General features: G+C 41.5%; 1 protein-coding gene across 1 annotated transcript in view; it reads left to right on the forward strand.

Annotated features, from left to right (window-relative positions):
* The window catches only part of NAALADL2 (N-acetylated alpha-linked acidic dipeptidase like 2), an 808,485-nt gene that overhangs the window by 581,576 nt on the left and 207,233 nt on the right, over positions 1 to 19,676 (forward strand). The window contains exons 8-9 of the mRNA XM_068281050.1: positions 13,439 to 13,644; positions 17,584 to 17,715. Of these exons, the coding sequence (XP_068137151.1) occupies positions 13,439 to 13,644; positions 17,584 to 17,715 (338 nt within the window). The remainder of the gene's footprint in view (positions 1 to 13,438; positions 13,645 to 17,583; positions 17,716 to 19,676) is intronic.

The following is a 19,676-nucleotide window of genomic DNA, read 5'->3' on the forward strand; positions in this document are numbered from 1 at the left end:
CAAATACTGTACCCAAGCATATTGCACCACTAGGCTCCCATTTTGTTTCCTGTAATTTTTCTTTAGTGTGTCAATACACCCACACTACTCTACATAAAAGTTATATTGTATGGGAAAGACTGATGCCTGGGGCTCATAAGTGCTATTTTAGCTGCACTTTTGAATCATCGGTGATTCCGCAAACTCTAGGCTAATGAAATCTTGGGGCAGTGAATCCACAGAATTGATGGTATTTTATAAAAATCGCAATTGCGGTACCTGTGTCACTTTCTGAGCTATTTCATTCAGGGAATGTACGGGCCAAATTTTTAATCCCTGAAATTGCTACAGAAACTGCTCGTTTTTTAGAAGCCAAATCAGTGATTTGCCATCTCTAGTGGGCCCCAGGCCTATGTTCAGCAGACCACAGGAACACTGGGAAAATTTTTGAACCACTATGTGGTCACAACCATTTGCTGCAAAGTCTCATTTCGTGTGGAACTGAATCAAAGCAAACAAGCATAGCCTAAAATCAGGAGTGTGTATCTTGGTGCAGTTACTTCTAATTAGATGCTAAAAAGGAGAATAGATGAATTGAATAACTTGGGACTCTTTTTTTCTTGGCAAACTTCACTTGAAAATTGTTGAAGTAATAGGGTAATTAATTAGGAAGGCAAATGCTAGAGCAGAGAGATATAACAGTAAACACATGTCAGAAGTTTTAGTGCGAAGGAATAATATAAAAGTAAGACAAAGGCAGAATTTAATCAAGACATTTTATTAGTATTGAGCTATTGTGAATCTGTAGGCCCATTATTCTTCCACCGATATTTACCTGAAATGAAGACCTCCTGCCAACTGGCTGCAAGCATCTGCAGCAGAATGAGTTTAAAAAAAATAGAGCACAATTACATAGTGTTCATAAAGGAGTCATGCAAGGGTTAATGCTTGTATCAATACGCCGAAGTTCAGATTATATATCTTTAGTTGCCTTATTTATTCAGAAGAACAAAATTTAAATTTTAAGACAGACTCAAAGACATCTTGCTCATGCTTCAGCTGTCATCATGACTTTCACCCAGCTGAACTTCGTGGGTAAAGAGAAGGTCACCCTATACTTCCATTTCCTAATAGAACTTTGTGGGGCAAGAGAAGGTGACCCTTTACTTCCCTTTTTCATACAAAAATTAGTCTGACTGAGAACATGGTGGAGAGGTTACAAGTCAGGCTACTTACACACCAAGACGTTGAGTTTTAGGGGACGTTATAGTCGCATAACGTGCCCCTAACGCAACGTATGGTGGTGTTGAAGTTGGACGTCAGATTGAGCTGCGTTATGCAGCTCTCAAAGCAGCCGCTCCAGGTTAGTGATAGGAAGTCCGGATCTTTTTAAGGATTTGGATCATTTGAATTGGATCATTGAAAAGATCCGGATCTTTGAACCGAATCATTTGAATCATTTTACTAGGGAAGGAGACTGGGTGAAATGACTAGCAGGACAGGACTTTCCCTGCACTGTATATTCTGTATGTTCCTGTTTCTTCCAGACAGACATCCACTGTGAACCGAATCTTTCATTGTGATGATCCGGATGATTCGACTCACAAAAAAGATCTGGATAAAATGAACGATTCGTTCATGATCCGGACAACACTACAGTCCTACCACGAGTCTCTGCAGTGCAGTGAATATTAATTAGCCATGTGGCTGGCCACGGAGGAGGAGGGGAGACCTCTTCCTCCAACATTACTGAGCATGTGCAAGCAGTCTAACACTGCTTAGCCCAGTATAACGTACAGCATGCAGGACTTTGTTTAAACGTGCTGCGTTACTATGAAACTCAACGTGGGCACTATGAACAGCACAATTGATTTTACAGTGCTGTGAGTTAGGCTGCGTTACCGGTTGCTGTAACGTGGGACTTTAACGTCCCACTGTGAAACCAGCCTCAAAGACAAAAAGACATTTACCGTTTACAGTATATACTCATGTATAGGTTGAATTTTTCAGCACAAAAAATGTGCTGAAAAGTCACCTCCTTGGCCTATATGCGAGTCACCTGCCTGTGTCTGTGGTATGGGTGTGCAAACTGACCTGATGCTGAGTGCAGGGGACAGGAGAGTGCAGTGGTTATACAGAGCAGGCTTGCAGTGCCTGCAGCGACATGTTTCCCAGCTGATCAGGGCGGAAGGGGAGCGCACGGAAAGCAGCTGATGAGAAGGAACGATCGCATGCCCAGCGAAGATCAGAGCAGCAGCATCCGGATGCCAGGGGAGATCAGTGCTCCTCCATGTACATAATCTCCCACTTCCTGCTTTCTCTGCACCTTGTGAGCCCATTGGCTGGGTAAAGCCTGCTTAGTATCATCGCTGCACTCTCCAGTGCTCTGCACTCTGTGAGTATATACACTGGGGAAGTACAATTTTTCACAATAGAGATTTTTTAATGATTCCGTTTCTTTTTCCTGGGGCTAGGGGGTAACTACTAATTACACTGCCCCAGGAGCTGCTGCATTTCCTACCCTTGGCCTATAAGCGAGTCAAACATTTTTACTTGGTTTCTGAGGTAAATGTTGGAGTGTCGGCTTATACACGAGTTAACTTATATGTGAGTATCTGTATTTCCTCAAGAAAAGCATAAAGAATGGATATTAGATGGACACATCTAGAACATTTTATCAGCCTTTAAGATCACCTGGATTGCTAGACTTTTTCTCCTTACTATTGGAAAAAAATGACGTTTTCATATTTTGCTTATGACTATTCTCAGCATGGAATAACACCTAAAAGACTGTTTCTCCCTGTTGTGAGGGATATATATGTAATGCTGTCAGCTTCTGCCTAACAGGAACGTTTAGTAAAAGAAAACAAACAAAAACAAAAAAAAAAAAACAGAAATTGCCACAAACCTATTGTACATCAGTTATGCAGAAGACTTTTGGCAAATAAATGTTACTCAGAGTGATCTGTCCATTCAATCTGCATCTGGCTAAAAGTTTCCAGAACTGACAAGAAGCTCAAGCTTCTTCTATTTGTAGTTTTGACAACAGTGGTCTCATACTCTGTTAAGACTTCAGTTGCTAGAAGCCTATCCAGAACTTCACACCTTGTGTAGAAGCAATTAACTGCACAAAAGTGTTGTTACTCATTTCATTTTCAAAGCCTAGACTAATCCATTTACTAGCAGAACATTTTGACAATCCTATCTACCGATGTCAAATTAAACAGTGCCATTAGCCAGTCTAATGTGCATTTTTTGGCTTATTTTGCAGATGGCTGAGAGTACTAAGTTGCCTGCTATGTGCAAATAAAAGTATCATATCTATATCTATCACAAGCTTAAAGAAAACCTGTACTGAAAATAAAAGTCAAAATAAGCATACACAAGTCATACTTGCCTTCCATGTAGTCTACTCCTCAGTGTCTTTCTCCTGTCCCGCGTCCTATTTGTTCACTATGATCAAGGGAATTTTCCGTCCTCCATTTTGAAAATAGCCATTACCCCATAACAGCTTTCTGGTCAGCACACAGTTAAACTGTAACATCGCCCACTTGAGCCATAGGGAAACATGGACATTAACTGGTGCATCAGTTTTCCTCTCAGCTGTAACTGACAGCAACTGATATATTTCAGATCTGACAAAATATTGTCAGAACTGGAAGGGATTATTGTCAGAAGAAAATGGTGAGCTTCTGAGAGGAACTGATGGCAAGGTAACTATGTAATGTTCATTTGAAGTTACCTCATGTGTTTATTTTAAATATTTTTACTCAGTACAAGTTCTCTTTAAAGGTTCATACCCACCTATTAACAATCTGTCCAACCATCTTCTTAACTTGTCTGTTGGGAGATAGTTGGGCCTGTGTACAGCTGACAAACAACCAGATCACCAACATGTTGTTTGCCAGATCCAACAGGTGGATCAATCTGACCAACTCTCAGGCAGGTTGGAATGTGTGTACAAATCTTTTGTGAAGTTTGTCATTTAGCTTGCACACATAGTATTTAAATAAGTTGGTTGTTTAGTTGGTTGGCGTGTGTGTACGTACTTGTCAAGTAAATAACTTGTTGGGTGATTGGTCAAGTTGTGCGGTTGGTTGTGCATTAAGATAGACGTGTGTATGAGCATTAACACTTGCTGGAAGGGATAGTTTTCCTTTATTGGAACAGACTGATAATGTGTGCAGAAGAACTATGGCTGCTTTAGGTTTCAGTTATTTTGGATGGCTCCAAGGCAGTATCTCTCTAAATAACAATAAACCATTAAAATATACTTCACAAGGAGTGGGGAGACCTAGCAGTGATGCTGGGACATTGCAGACTCTTCCACAATGCAAAGCATTAAAACTTTTTCTGATCATCTTTCATGTTAAAGTGGTGGGATTGTCCTATTACAATTCACCAACTACATTCCATTGAAGGATGCCCTGCAATGACAAAACATGCTTCTAGGAAGTGAGCCAGCCCAGCAGAAAATAAAACACATCAGAGAACAAGACAAGATGGCAGCATTCCCTGAGATCACTTGGCTTCTGAGCCCAGCCCGTCTGTGACCTCCCAAACTGATGCCATGCGCTGACAAAACATTGACAAAACATTGAATTCACACTAGAGAACAGCTTGTGACAGCTGAAAAATGTGGAAAAAAGTAGAAGGTCTGCTCAAATAGCAGGCCTCAGATTATGGAATTATATTAGAAAAACAGCCTCCTATTTTCTTGGAGAGAACAGAAAACTAAATTCTTGAATAGCCTTCCCTTTAATTTCCTAGCATGGGTTAATAGCATTACAATGATCTTTACTCCCAAACGTTTGTATCTGCTCTTAAGGATCTTGGTTGTTTCTCATATTCATGGATTTATGGAAATAATAATCACTGTTTATTGAAGATGTCATATTGGATCATTGGGCAGAAATCCAGCAGTATCATCCTTTGACGTATCTATAGATTAACATATCCCATTATTTTCTTTGAGGAGGTATCCTAGTGACCTCAAAGTGAATTTATCCATGACATATACACTCCTTGGTTCTATTGAACTAGATTCACTTATCTACCCTTTTTTCTCCTGAGTTTACTCCCAGGGGATCATTTTAATCTTAGCTAAATGAAAAACCTCTTTCATTAGTAAGCAATTAAAAAAGTACTTAAAAGTAGGTAAAAAGGTAATATCAAACTTATTTTGAGACTTTCTTGCTTGGTGGGGGCTTTAAAGGTATTTGATTGATAATGTTTGAGAATATTCCCTAGGAGGAAACAGAAAAGTAAAGTGAATAGGATGTGGACCGCTGTGTTTTCGTTCTCATGACTGGAACTCCAGAGGAAGTGATCAGTTTAACTCATATGTTTGTATAACACTGAAATGTTTGTGCTGTTGTACCATATTGGATATTATTCAGTTGTATTTGCAGCTTTTAACTTTGTTGTTTACACCTTGATGATGGTATTTTTATGTATAACTGTCAACAAAGATTGATAATTTTATATAACAGGTGATGTTACCTTGATCTTTTTTTCCCCTGAAAAGTTGTCCTTTGTCTTGGCTCTTTTGTTTAATTAATTATTCAATAAATGATTCTAAAATAACAGGTTGCAATTATTTATGAATTTGGATCTTTTTGCAAGGTGTTATGTTGGGGCATTATAAAGCAAAAATTATAATGGGTTTTAAATTATATTAATTATCACAGAGTGTGCAATAATAATATTGTGTCTTACAGGATATCAATTATCACAGAGTGCTTTCTTAGTACTGTTTATATTCTGTCTGTTGTTAAATGGTCACTTAGGCCTCTTTCAGCCTGGGACGCTGAACTGCGTGCTTGCTGAGCAGTTCAGCGTCCCATCTACTGCAGTGCCCACCAGTGCATTTCAGTTGCAATCTAAATGCAGCAGAAGTGCAACAGATGCAACACCACGCGTGTCAAGCTCCGACATGAGGAGGTGTTACCTGTCAGCAGAGAATCAAAACACGGCACGTCTGCAGCCCACCAAAGAATTGACTCTGTGGGGGGGGGGGGGCTGCCTGTTTAGCACTGGTATTGAGTGTTGACAAGCACCTGACTGGTGCAGGAGAGGAGCTGACAGTCTGTGAATTCACTGCCTGTCGGTTGTCTTTGTGAAAGAGGCCTGAGTCTCCTGAGAAATAGTAACAATTACTAAGAACAATCGCACACGGACCATATCACTGGTTGTAATATGTAAAATTACAACCAAGCAATGCAAAATTACAGCACATAAATAAAATAAATATGAACTGAACAAACATACTATAATCAGGTGGAGTGCTTCCTGGCTAATTGTGTTTTAGCATAAAAGGAATCAATCAATGTTAAGTAAGAGCTCTAAAGTTCAGTCTTTGTTGCAGGCAGGATAAAAATCTTGTGATTCAAACAGGCATAAGGTGGGATGTATTCACATCCCCCCCCCCCCAATATGAAAAGACTCACTGTAGGATGCAGCCTAATGGGCCCGACAATGCATCAGGGTTATGGGCCACCCCTCATCCACACATGCAATAACAGCTGGGCTCTTGTAATCTAGTCCTGGTGCGTTCACCTCCAAAATAAAATGCCTCACATAGTGTGAAAGTATAAGGGAAGTATCCCACATTTATTGTAACACAAGCAAAAGCTCATAAAAAATATTTAATAGTTAGTGATGCGGCTATGGGAGGGTGGATATACACGCTAGTCTATTGCAAGCATAGCAGTGTTACATAGTTATTTTGGTTTAAAAAAAAAATACATCCATCGAGTTCAACCAGTATTACCCGCTCAGGCTCCAGCCCCACTCAAAACTCCACCGCCAGTACTCACGTGCATAGTTAGTCGGCGCATCCGGTGACATCACATGCAGTGCCACTCTGTAGCTCCGCCCAAAGCTTTTGCATGTTTTATAATAAATGTGGGATACTTCCTTTATACTTCTACGCTATGTGAGGTGTTTTATTTTGGAGGTGAATGCACCAGGACTGGATTATAAGAGCCCAGATGTTACTGCCTGTGTGGCTGAGGGGTCCTGATGTGTTGTCGGGCCCTTTAGGCTGCATCCTCTGGTGAGTCTTTGCATATTGGGGGTGCGTGAATACATCCCACCTTATACCTGTTTGAAGGACAAGATTTTTATCCTGCCTGCAACAAAGACTGAACTTTAGAGTGCTTACCTAACATTGATTGATTCCTGCGAAGTGGTATTTGTTTTACTTGAAGGCGGAACATGGGTGTGACTTGCACAAAACTGAAATAAAGACCTTAGGAACATATTTTTAAGCTATTTAATACCAATAGATAAGATGAATGAATTTGTAACATTTCTGGCATGACTCTGAAGGATCATAAAGCAACTAGAGATGGCTCGAATGGTTCGCATTCGAACATGAAAACGCGAACTTCGGTGGTTTGCGTTCGCGGTGAACCGCAAACTATAAGCGAGTTCAACCCGCCCCATATACTACATCATTAGGCTCAACTTTGACTCTCTACATCACAGTCAACAGACACATGGTAGCCAATCGGGCTACACTCCCTCCTGGAGCCCCCCCCCCCCTTATAAAAGGCAGGCAGCATCGGCCATTTCCTTCACTCGTGTGGCTGCAGTAATTAGAGAAGGGAGCGGTTGCTGCATAGACATTAGGGAAAGCTTAGTTAGGCGCTTGTTAGGCTTGTTACCTTGCTCCTTGCTGATACTTATTGCTAAAAAGCACCCCTCAACAGCTATTTTGAGAGCTAATGTTGTTCTTGTGATTTATTTTTGCTTTTTTTTGTGTGTGTCCCACTGCCACTTGCATATACAGCCCTGTCAGTCAGTTGCAGCTGGCCTTTGGCCTCTTGCTAATTCCTACTGTGCCACTGCCACGCCCAGCACATTCAGTGCCTACCTTTTCACTGCACGTGTGTGACCGCTGCACATTTGTAATACCAATCACAGCATACCTGTTCATGTTTACTGCACCTGCGTGACAGAAGCATGCAGTGTTATATACTAGTCACTGCACCTGTTCACGGTACCTGTGTGTGTGACAGCTGCACATTTGTAATACAAATCACTGCATACCTGTTCATGTTTACTGCAGCTGCATGACAGAAGCACGCAGTGTAATATACCAGTCACTGCACCTGTTCACGGTACCTGTGTGTGTGACAGCTGCACATTTGTAATACCAGTCACTGCATACCTGTTTATGTTTACTGCACTTGTGTGACAGCAGCACGCAGTGTTATATACCAGTCACTGCACCTGTTCACGGTACCTGTGTGTGTGACAGCTGCACATTTGCAATACCAATCACTGCATACCTGTTCATCTTTACTGCACCTGCATGACAGAAGCACACAGTGTTATATACCAGTCACTGCACCTGTTCACAGTACCTGTGTGTGTGACAGCTGCACATTGTATTGATACCAGTCACTGCATACCTGTTCAGTGCACCTACGTGACCGCATGGAGTGTTATATTATATACCAGTCACTGCATACCTGTCCACGGTACCTGTATGTGTGACAGCTGCACATTTATAATACTAGTCACTGCATACCTGTTCAGGGTACTTGTGTGTGTGGCAGCTGCAAATTTGTAATACCAGTCCGTGCATACCTGTTCACTGCACCTGTGTGACCGCACGCTGTTTTATATACCAGTCCGTGCATACCTGTTAACTGCACATGTGTGACAGCTGCACATTGTATTGTAATACCAGTCACTGCATACCTTTCACTGCACCTGTGTGACTGCACATTTTATTAGTCAAGTCAGTGCATACCTTTCACGTCATCCCCCCTGGTATGGACAAAACAACAGGCAGAGGCAGAGCCAGAGGCAGCCCCAGAGGCAGGCCACCCGACAGGTCTGTTCGAGGTCATGCTGATGTGATTTTGTGCGGCCCTGGACCAAAGTACAGTGCTCAGAAGAAGGCACGTCCCATCAACTCCCAAGATTATCAGGACGTGGTTGACTATTTAACACAGAACGCCTAATCTTCTGCAGCCACCAGCCCTACTCCAAGCACCACATCCACTACATTTGACACTTCGCAGGAGTTATTTGGTGGGGAATTCACTGATTCACAGCCATTATTGTTACAACAAGATGAAGGCGCTAAGCAAGTAACACCACCTCATATGTCTGAGTTAAGTGACACTATGGACGTAACGTGTGAGGAGGAGGATGATGAAGTATCTGCTGTTGATGCAGTTTATGAGGTGTCTGATACAAGCGAAGCTGGGGAGGGTGATTATGATGATGATGATAATGATACTGCCATGGATGCCACGTGGGATTCTAATAGACAAGATGACCAAGGGGACAGTTCAGAGGGGGAGTCAGAGAGGAGTAGGAGGAGACGAGTTGCTGAAAGAAGCAGGGGGAGCTCTTCGTCAGAAACAGCTGGTGCCATGTATCACCACCTATGGACAGCCAGCCAGCCAGCATGCCCTTCAATGTCAGCTGTTGACGCCACCATAGTGCCATCACGCCAGGGATCAGCGGTATGGACTTTTTTTGTGTGTCTGCCTCAGATGAGTGCAGTGCCATCTGTTCTCTCTGCCACCAAAAATTGCACCGTGGAAAGGCCAACACCCATGTAGGGACAACTGTCTTACGAAGGCACATGGAGAAAAGGCACAAACTGCAATGGGGAGACCACCTGAGGAAAAACAGCACACAAAAGCAAAGCCACCCTCCTTCTCCTCTTCCTCCTTCAGGTGCATCATCTTCAGCTGCTTTCTCCTTGCACCTTCACAGCCACCCTCCTCCACTCCGCCTCTCACCTTGAGCAGTTCCTGCTCATCTGCCCACAGCAGCAGCCAGGTGTCTGTGAGGGAAATGTTTGAGCGGAAGAAGCCAATGTCTGCCAGGCACCCACTTGCCTGGTGTCCAACAGCTGGCTTGGTGGAACTGTTAGCTCGCCAGCTGTTACCATGCCAGCAGGTGGACTCTGAGGCCTTCCGAAAATTTGTGGCCATTGGGACACCACAGTGGAAAATACCAGGCCGCATTTATTTCTCAAAAAAGGCAATACCCAAACTGTACCATGGAGTTGAAAGGCAAGTGGTGTCATCTCTGGCACACAGGGTCCGGTCAAGTGTCCATCTGACCATGGATGCCTGGTCTGCCAAGCACGGTCAGGGCAGGTACATTACTTACACAGCCCATTGGGTCAACCTGGTAACTGCTGGCAAGCAGGGAGTACGTGGCTGTGCAGCGGACCTAGTTGTGAAACCTCCATGGCTTGCAGGCAGGCCTGCTGCCACCTCCTCTTCTTCTCCTCCTACTCCTCCTGCTACATCCTCTTCACTGTCATCGTCCTCCTCCTCCTTTGCTGAGTGGCAGTGCTACTCTACTGGTGCTGCGATCTCCTCTCCAGCTACACAGCCCCAGCTCCCCAGGGCCTATGCTGCATGCCAGGTATGACAGCGTCACGCCAACTTAGACATGTCTTGCCTCAAAGTGGAGAGTCACACCGGAATAGCTCTCCTGGCTGCTCTTAACAAACAGGTGGATCCCGCACCAACTGGAGATTGGCAACGTGGTGTGTGACAACGGCAGCAATCTCATTTTGGCTTTGAATTTGGGAAGGATGACACATGTACCCTGAAGGCACATGTGCTGAATCTAATAATTCAGAGATTTGTGTGTAAGTACCCAGGTAGGACATCCTGAAGCAGTCCAGCAAGGTATGTGGGCGTTTCAGGTGGTCTTACCCGGCCAAGGCACACTTGGCCGATATTCAGCGGAGAAACAACTTGCCGGTGAGGCGCTTGATTTGCGATAGCACGACTCGCTGGAATTCAACACTCCTGATTTTTAACCGCCTGCTACAGCAGGAGAAAGCCGTCAACCAGTATCTCTACAACTACAGTAAAAGGACATGCTCTGGAGAGATGGTGATGTTCTGGCCGAAGTACGGGACACTCATGCGAAATGCCTGCAGGCTCATGCGGCCATTTGAGGAGGTGACAAACATGGTGAATCGCAGTGAAGGCACCATCAGCGACTTGATCCCATATGCTTTCTTCCTGGAGCGTGCCGTGCGTAGAGTGGTGAATCAAGCTGTGGAGGAGCATGAACAGGAACAGGAACAGGAGCAGGGGTTGTGGGATAAATTCTCAGCAGATCCAGATGTTTCCTTAACACCTGCGGCAGCACAGAGGGGGGAGGAGGAGGAAGAGTCGTGTGAGGAAGACAAGTCAGATGATGAGAGAGGTAGGTTTTTTTGAGGAGGAGGAGGTGAAGGAACAACCGCAGCAGGCGTCGCAGGGGGCTTGTGCTGCTCAACTTTCCCATGGTATTCTTCGTGGCTGGGGGGAGGAAGAGAACTTAGCTGACATCACTGAGGAAGAGCAAAAGGAGATGGATAGTGCGTCTGCATCCAAATTTGTGCAGATGGCGGCTTTCATGCTGTCCAGCCTGTTGAGGGACCCGAGTATAAAAAACTCAAGGGGAATAACCTGTACTGGGTGGTCACGTTACTAGACCTTTGGTATAAGCACAAAGTGGCGGAGATGTTACCAACTCACCTGAAGGCAGAAAGGATGCAGCACTTGCAGAACAAGCTGGCAACTATGCTTTACAGTGTGTTAAAGGGTGATGTCACAGCACATCGGAATAAAGGTACCACTGCCAGTGATCCTTCTCCCATGTTCGTGATCATTACCTTGCTGCGGTGAAGGGCCTCGTGTATCACAATGAAGCAATGACCACCGGCTATATGAGTGTCTGGGGGGGGGGGGGTCAGGGGGCACACCCAAGATAATAAGGTCGTTGCTTCATTGTGGACAGACCAAATTCAATCAGCTAGACAGTCACTGTTGTTCTGTCATTGAGCTACCTCAGCCAGGCGACCATATGGGCTTGAAAACTGCTATCGTCTGCACTCTCGCCATGGTGTGCACCAGTCCAGCATGGCCGTCACTACACAAACAGCTGTTTGTGGTGCTCTACACAGTGAGTTTGGTCTGTCAGTGTGAAGCAGTACACTAATTACACTCCCTGATCCATGTATACACATGCAAGATGTTTTAAAGCACTTTAGGCCTCCAATTTAGCAATAAAATGTGATTTCTGCCCTTAAAACGCTGGTGTGCTTCAAATCCTGATTTTTCCCCGGGACTTTTGGCATGTATCTCACTCCACCATGCCCCCCTCCAGATGTTAGACCCCTTGAAACATCTTTTCCATCACTTTTGTGGCCAACATAAATGTTAGTCTATTAGCGGTACGTAAGTTCGCGCAAACCGAACTTTTGCTGAAGTTTGCGTTCAAGGTTCGCGCACCTAAAATCGGAGGTTCATGCCATCTCTAAAAACAACATCTTGATTTTGATCGCAAGTCAGTTATATAAGCATAGAAAATTACGATCTCTGTTTAATCATTAATCCACAGTTTTGAACCTTCTATATAAATTTCGTTTTCCATATCTCTTTCTCTCCATGATTTTAAATCACCCAAAAGTACACATGAAGGTTACTTGTGCTGTGCCCATGGGAAGGACCAGGTATTGAGAGATCAGATATTGAGAGATCAGTTCATTTTTCATGAATAGTGTTCTTTCACTGATGCAGGGCTCATCTTGTTTCCCCCACATAAAGTCCTGCAGGGTACTTAGCACACATTGGGCCCAATCCAATGTATTTTTTCTCTTAGGTGAATTCTCACTTACTTATCACATAAAATGAAATAAAATACTCAGAATATGTTTTATAGTACTTTTTTTACCTTCTCATTGTTTCTTTTTTGATTGCAAAGTGCTGAAAAGTTATTTTAAACAGAAGGTGAAAAATGATCTCCTTGGAGAAAACTTAAGAGAAAAAATGAATTGGTGTTTATCCAATTAAATGTTTTCTCCTGAGGTTTCACCCAAGAGATAATTTGTCATCCTAGCTAAAAAAAAAAAAAAAAACTGAAAAAAACTTTTCAGCACTTAGGAATTGGAAACTTACAAAAAGGTAAAAAAGAAATACCAAACTTATTTAGATTTTTGATTGTTTTATTATTTTTTTTGCATGGTGGGACCTTTATATGTATTTTAATGATAAGGTTTCAAAATATCGATTTGGATAAAACTCAGGAGAAAAGGTAATAAGAGATGGGTCATTGACTGCACAGGAAAATGTGGTACTCCTACAATGAACCTGGTATTGATATCTTGTCAGTGGAATAGATGCATTTGCAAGTTTCATATCTTTTCTGCAGGCAGTTGAATGCACCTTATGCACTGGCAGGGAGATGTTCCATACGGCAATGGCTTAATTAGAAAGCATATTTAATCAGCAATCTATCAGAAGCTCCTTAACATTTGAGAAACCAAGCTTAGAAATACAGGGAGGTATAAAATAAAGATTTCTGGAAAAATCCTCAAAATGCAAAGGCTGCCTGATCTGTAAACTGCACTCATCTAAAAATGCCCCCTAAAGCTGTTTTAGTATCAGAATTGATGTTGCATTATTCTTTGTCTCAGACAGATACATCATAATTGGTAGCCCACACTACAGTATTTCTGAGAATAAAAATCAAGAATGGGCAAGTGGGGCAGCCATCATGACGTCCATTATTAGCTCCATTATGTCAAAGGTGAGGACTGGATGGAAGCCACAGAGGACAATTATTTTCTGCTCATGGGGAGGAGCTCCGTTTGCTAATTTTGGCTCTTACCTGTGGGGAAAGGTAAATCTATCCACTGTCTTCCATATTAGTAAAGTTAGACATTTTGTATAAGTTATTCATTTTCTAGCAGTAAAAGATGCATATTTCCCATTACTGTGTAAAGTTATAAGTTTACTGTTCTTAATCAGCAAGTTCTTTAACAATCATTGACTGTAAACTTTGTAATGAATGATGTATGCCTTTTTATATAAACTGTACAGCCATACTTATAAATGTTCATGCAAGACAGAATGCACAATGACAACCTTTTCTAAATTCCAGAGATCTCCGGCCTCCTATTTCTAGCTGGGAAATCCTAAGTTATACAACATACTGGACTAGGCCCTATATGTACCTCAAATGGTCTAGTATACAGACACAATAGTATTGCTATAAATAAAGTAAAAAAAAAAATATAAAAAAAAGGGTTGATCTGCCACTGATCTTGGCCTGAATCCTAACATAAAAATTGGAAAGGGTCCCTTGCTTGTGCCCCGCACCTGCCACGTGGCCTCCTAATAGGTATGATATTAGTGCAAAAAGTGTCTAATATAAAGGACAGTCTTAAAAGTCATATACAGGTCTTCCTTGAGTGAAGAACGGTGGCCTGCACCCATTTTTGTATTCAAATGTAGGTGGGGTAACAAATGTGACATAAGAGGGATTGGGTGGACTGTCAGCAGACGGCAGGATATCCTCTCCCACAGAATCTCCCCCAATAGACCTTTCCAACAATGGGTATACAATAGAGTACTGTAATAAAGTACTCCTTTATTTCCTTTAAATTCAGATTATTTAAAATGCTCTAAATTCTTTATTTTTTTATTATTCAGAAGTTTTTGTTTCTTTTAATACAGCTAAAACTGACAGTACATAGAACATATATGATTGTTCGCTTCAAATGACTGAAATGTCACGGATCATTTCAATTCCACATGTATACTTAGTTCATGGTGGCGATTTCTGCATTTTTCTCCATAACTATGCAAACAAATTATATATGTATGTATGTATTTACCACCTTTCATTCTTGCACTACTCAACATTGCCTCAGTTCTAAGCAGAGATCTGATATAATGTAACTTGCACCATTACAGCTGTAAGCTTTGTATTACCTAATACAGTACAAAGCTAATGCAGCTTTACTGTTGTACCACTCTATGTATGCCCCCGCCTGCACACCCAAACAGACTGATTAAACATTGATCAAGGGAGCCTTTTATTTTAATAGACTTTCATTAAACTTAAAGTTTTTATTGAATCAGAATCTAACACCTAATCCAGGGCAGTTTCTAGGAAAAATAGCTCTCAGGGCGAGTTTGTAAAATGCCCCCCCCCCCATACCGTGTCAGTGTGGTAGCCAGATCTGGGTGCTGGGGGGAGGGGTGTGCTGGGAGGGAGTGTGCACATGATTGTAGGTGCTGTGGTGGTGCTGAACAGGGAGTAAGCACATGATTTGGGTGCTGAGGAAGGAACAAGAAAATTATTTAGGGACCATTTCCACGAGCAAGCGCAATCACACTGCATTGTGATTGCGCAAGCTGCCTTTTCCATTTGCCACGATTGACACCATATTGGCGTTGGGAATGGAGCACAATGAGATTTGCGCAAGCCGGCAATTGCTTTCTGGGAAAAAATGGCACAATAGAGCACCGCGATTGACATGTAAAGTGCAGTGTAAATCAGTAAAATGGCTGTAATCCACTTTTTGAAGCAGATTGCAGCAAGTGGAAAAAGGCCCCAAGTGTGTATGTGTCTGTCTGTGTGTGTGTGTGTGTGTGTGTGTGGGGGGGGGGGTGCTGACAATTGAGGGTGCTAACAAGCTGGGGAGTGAGTAAGCACATAACTGATGGTGCATAGGGGGCAGAGAGAGCAAAGGCAAACTGTATGCTACCTGGTGTAAAGTGAATGCTGGAGAGTGGTTAACGCTAAGTGAAGGAGCTGGGTGGAGGGGATTTATGACTAGGCTGTGTGTTTATACAGGGAGATGGGGCAGCAGGCACAGCATGTGGGCAGACGGGAGGTGGCACTGACTCCCTAGATCACAGCCGTTTGCAGGATGTTATAGTGTAGTACCTGGCAGCCTTCCATCCGTAGTTCATGCTGGCTAGAGATTGCAGCATTTAAAACTCCCGGCTAATCCTCTCTCAACTCTGACAGGAACGGAGCTACTGTTGTTTCAGGCAGCTAATTACAAGCTGATCCTCTCTCCTTGTCTCCTGTGGTGTCAAGGGGCAGAGCGATTGAGTCACTAGCTAGCAGTAGCAGGCTTCTCTGAAGCAGCCTGCAAGTGTGACTGATTGAGATACAAGTGCCTGTTTCTGCGAGGAGAGTGAGAAAGTGTCCATTGTGCTGCACACATCTGCCTGGCTCTGCTGCGCCCTCCCTCTTCCCAGCGCCCCGGGCAATCACACACACTGCACAGCCATAGAAACAGCACTGACCTAATCTATTAGAAATATTCTAGAATACATTTTAACTTTTAGTTCTATAACATTAGCAGACAGCATGCTGGTTAAAAATTTTGAAAACCCTTGTTTAGATCCCCCAAACAAATCATTAATGAACCACACATAAGAAGTGTAAACATAGGTTTCACCATTATCATCTAAGTTGTACCATAATCTCTGCTCCTAAACAGCTAGGGTTAGCTTGAATAAATTGGTTTCCATACCCTTAATTCGCTGAGTTCTTAAGGTCATATTAATTACACCAATGGACTTGTATAAACATGTTTTATCATAATATATTCTAATATCGCAATAAACACACGGAGGTATGTTTTTCCGTTATTTTTCTATTAACAAGCAGCCTACCTCACTCCATGACTAAATGAGAATGAGACAGCATTATAAGACATCTTTTATTATTAGAAATATGCAAAGCTTTGGATACTCAAAATGGTTAACTAAGAAAATGAATAGATGAGCTTCTGCATCCTGTAAACATATAATTTATTTTAATTAGAAAAGCTGCATGCTAGCAATTACATCTGTCTTTGTTTAAAAAAGAAGAGGAAAAAAAAAACAATTTTCATCCTAGAGGAAAAGGCAATTTTTGTGTCAACCATTCAGGTAAATGTAACTATGATACACTGTCTCTGCCATACTATGAGATTTTCATGCAAATTGGCTCATTGTTGTACAAAGAGATTGGCATGGTCATATCAGTCAAATGATTCAGACAACGGATTCTCTTGTTAGGTCTTTTTGGAAATATGAATTTATAGATGCTATTACAATGACAATGTGACTGTGGGTTTCTAGTAAAGAACAGCCTGAATTAGCAATGACTACGCTTGATGTGTTCCTTATGTCAAGAACATATTTTAAAGAGAAACTCCGACCAAGAATTGAACTTTATCCCAATCAGTAGCTGATACCCACTTTTACATGAGAAAAATAATGATTTTCACAAACAGACCATCAGGGGGCGCTGTATGACTGATTTTGTGCTGAAACCCCTCCCACAAGAGGCTCTGGTACCGTACGGTACTCTGGGCAAACTGTCACAATGTAACAATGTTCAGACAGGAAATAGCTGTCTGTTAAAGCCAGACCAGCTAGAAACAGCTCCATAATCTGCCCACAGTAACAATGTCACCATGTAATACAAGTCAGAATGTGAATCTGGGAGAGGAAAGATTTTACAATGAGCAAACACTGACTAAATCATGTATACATAATTATTGTAAAAATGAAGCACTTTTTTTATTACATTATTTTCACTGGAGTTCCTCTTTAAAGCCCTTTCAGCTGGCTGAGCATTGTAATAGCTTTGCCACTCTAAGTAAATGCTGAGTGGATGTGTTGATTTTGTTACAGGTAAATGTGAATTATATTCTCATCTGAACCTTTGCATAGCAAAAATGGGTGTGTTTTAAAATAGACTTGCACATCTCATCTCGGTCAAATAGCTCTTTCTTGAGAAAGACGTGTAATAAAGTCATTCTTGTTTCAGGATTTTCAGAAGATCTTTGATAGTAATGCTGTCGCCTATATTGGTCTGGAAAATCCTATTCGTGGAAAGGGTAGCCTCCACTTTATTTCCTCACCATCTTTACAGCAATTGGCAACTGATGTCACCAAAAAGGTACCATTCTTTCACTATATATTGATTCTAGCTGGTGGAGTAAATGTCATCTGTTGCTTTTGATGATCACCGGAATAGAATGAAGCATAAGTTACATCAATTTGGCTACTTGTCCCACTTCCCCTGACTTGTAATGCTTAGTCACTACGAAAGTACATGGTGTTCAGGTAATTGTATGGTATCGGAAGAAAGCACTGATCAGCATTGTAAACAAAACAAAAGAGAAAAAGAAAGAAAAAAAATATATAAATCTAATCATCCTTTAATACCCCCTGGTAATCTCCTTTAATATTGAAATCTTCAAAAGGAACCCGAGGTGAGTGTGCTATGGAGACTGCCATACTTATCTTCTTGTAAGCAATGCAAGTGGATGGTTGTGCTCCTGACCGTGGGTCTCTATACTTTTAGCCATAGACTCTGAACAAGCAAGCCAATCAGGTGCATTGACTCAAGTCTGACTGGATTGGCAAATCCTTGTTTCAGGGTTGTGACTCAGACACTACTGATGTGAGATGATCAACAGGACTGTAAGGCAACTGATAATGTTGAAAATGAAATAAATATGACAGTCTTCATATCACCCTCACCTTGAGATCACTTTAAGAAGAAATCTATTTTAGTTTAAATCTAAGTACCCCTCCCCCCAAAAATAAATAAATAAATAAAAAATCTTATTTTCTATATGCAAGGTAAAGATTAAAAACAAAACAAGCAGACAAATATTTGTACTAGTGCTGATTGAATCTTTTTTTTTTGGTAAGATGGTGATCGGAATAAAATGATAACTGTGTAGCTCTATGGTGCACTGAGAAAAAAAAACACTTACCAAAGGATCGGGGTCGCACTGAGCTGTGAGAAGATCAACGTTAGAGTCCATGGCCCATTCGCAATTAACTTTTTCTCCTGAGTTTTTTCCTAGGGGATATTTTCACACCTTTTTAATAAAATGCATTTTAAACCCCAAGCAAGCAATCAAGAAAACACTCAACATACTTGTTAATGTACTTTTTTATCTACTTTTTTAGTACTTTTTCAATTGCAAATAGCTGAAAAGGTATTTTAATGAGAAGAAGAAAAATGTCTCCTAGGAGAAAAGTCAGGAGAAAACATTAATTGCATATGTCCCCTAGGAGAAAGGTAAGGGGTAAACCAACACTGGTGAAGGAATGGACACCATTGTGCTTCATAAAGGAGTGAATGTGTAACTTAGGGCCAAATGCTACACTGCAGGAGATACTGCCAAACTTTTCACACAATGTACACCTATCCCCATGAATTGCAATGCAAACTTGTCAAATGATATACTGTATACAGCACTAGCTCTTCAAGACCTTACTTGAATGTTATGATTCTTTGTTAATTTGTTTAGCTCTAATCTACTAATTTGTAAAAATGGATCTACTCTTAAATTAGTCTTGTGAACCATTCCTTTGATACGTGTATGAAATAGTTAAATCTGGTGCTGGGATGGCATTAAAATTGCGATCGCTATAAAGAAACTTAACAAATGCATTTTTTTAAATATTACTTTATAGTAAAACTAGTAATAGTGTTGATAATAGTCTAGTGAAAATTTGTGGAACTATCATAAGTCTTAGTTAATTTAATTTGGTCTTCCAATTCAGTTCTGTTAAAAAAACCTTGAAGTGCATCACTGTATATTATGTATTTATTTTTTTGTCATTTGAAAATCAGCCTTTCATTCCTTTCATTTGTAATTTGTTTATGAAATGGTATTTGAAATCTGAAACATATGCAGAAAGCAATTACTGAACTTAACACTGGCTGTGCATGACCTTTTTACAACTGCAATTAGAAACCGGTGTCACAAAAGTTGCAGTGTGGAATACTAATTGTGTATCAGTTATCAGATTTCAGAGAAAAAAAAGGTATTGCAATACACCCTAATTGCCTGCAGCAAAGCAGGGACATGCATATTTACTAAATTAATAACAACTTAA

The sequence above is a fragment of the Hyperolius riggenbachi genome, chromosome 4 (assembly GCF_040937935.1).
Source record: "Hyperolius riggenbachi isolate aHypRig1 chromosome 4, aHypRig1.pri, whole genome shotgun sequence".
Taxonomy (NCBI): Eukaryota; Metazoa; Chordata; class Amphibia; order Anura; family Hyperoliidae; genus Hyperolius; species Hyperolius riggenbachi.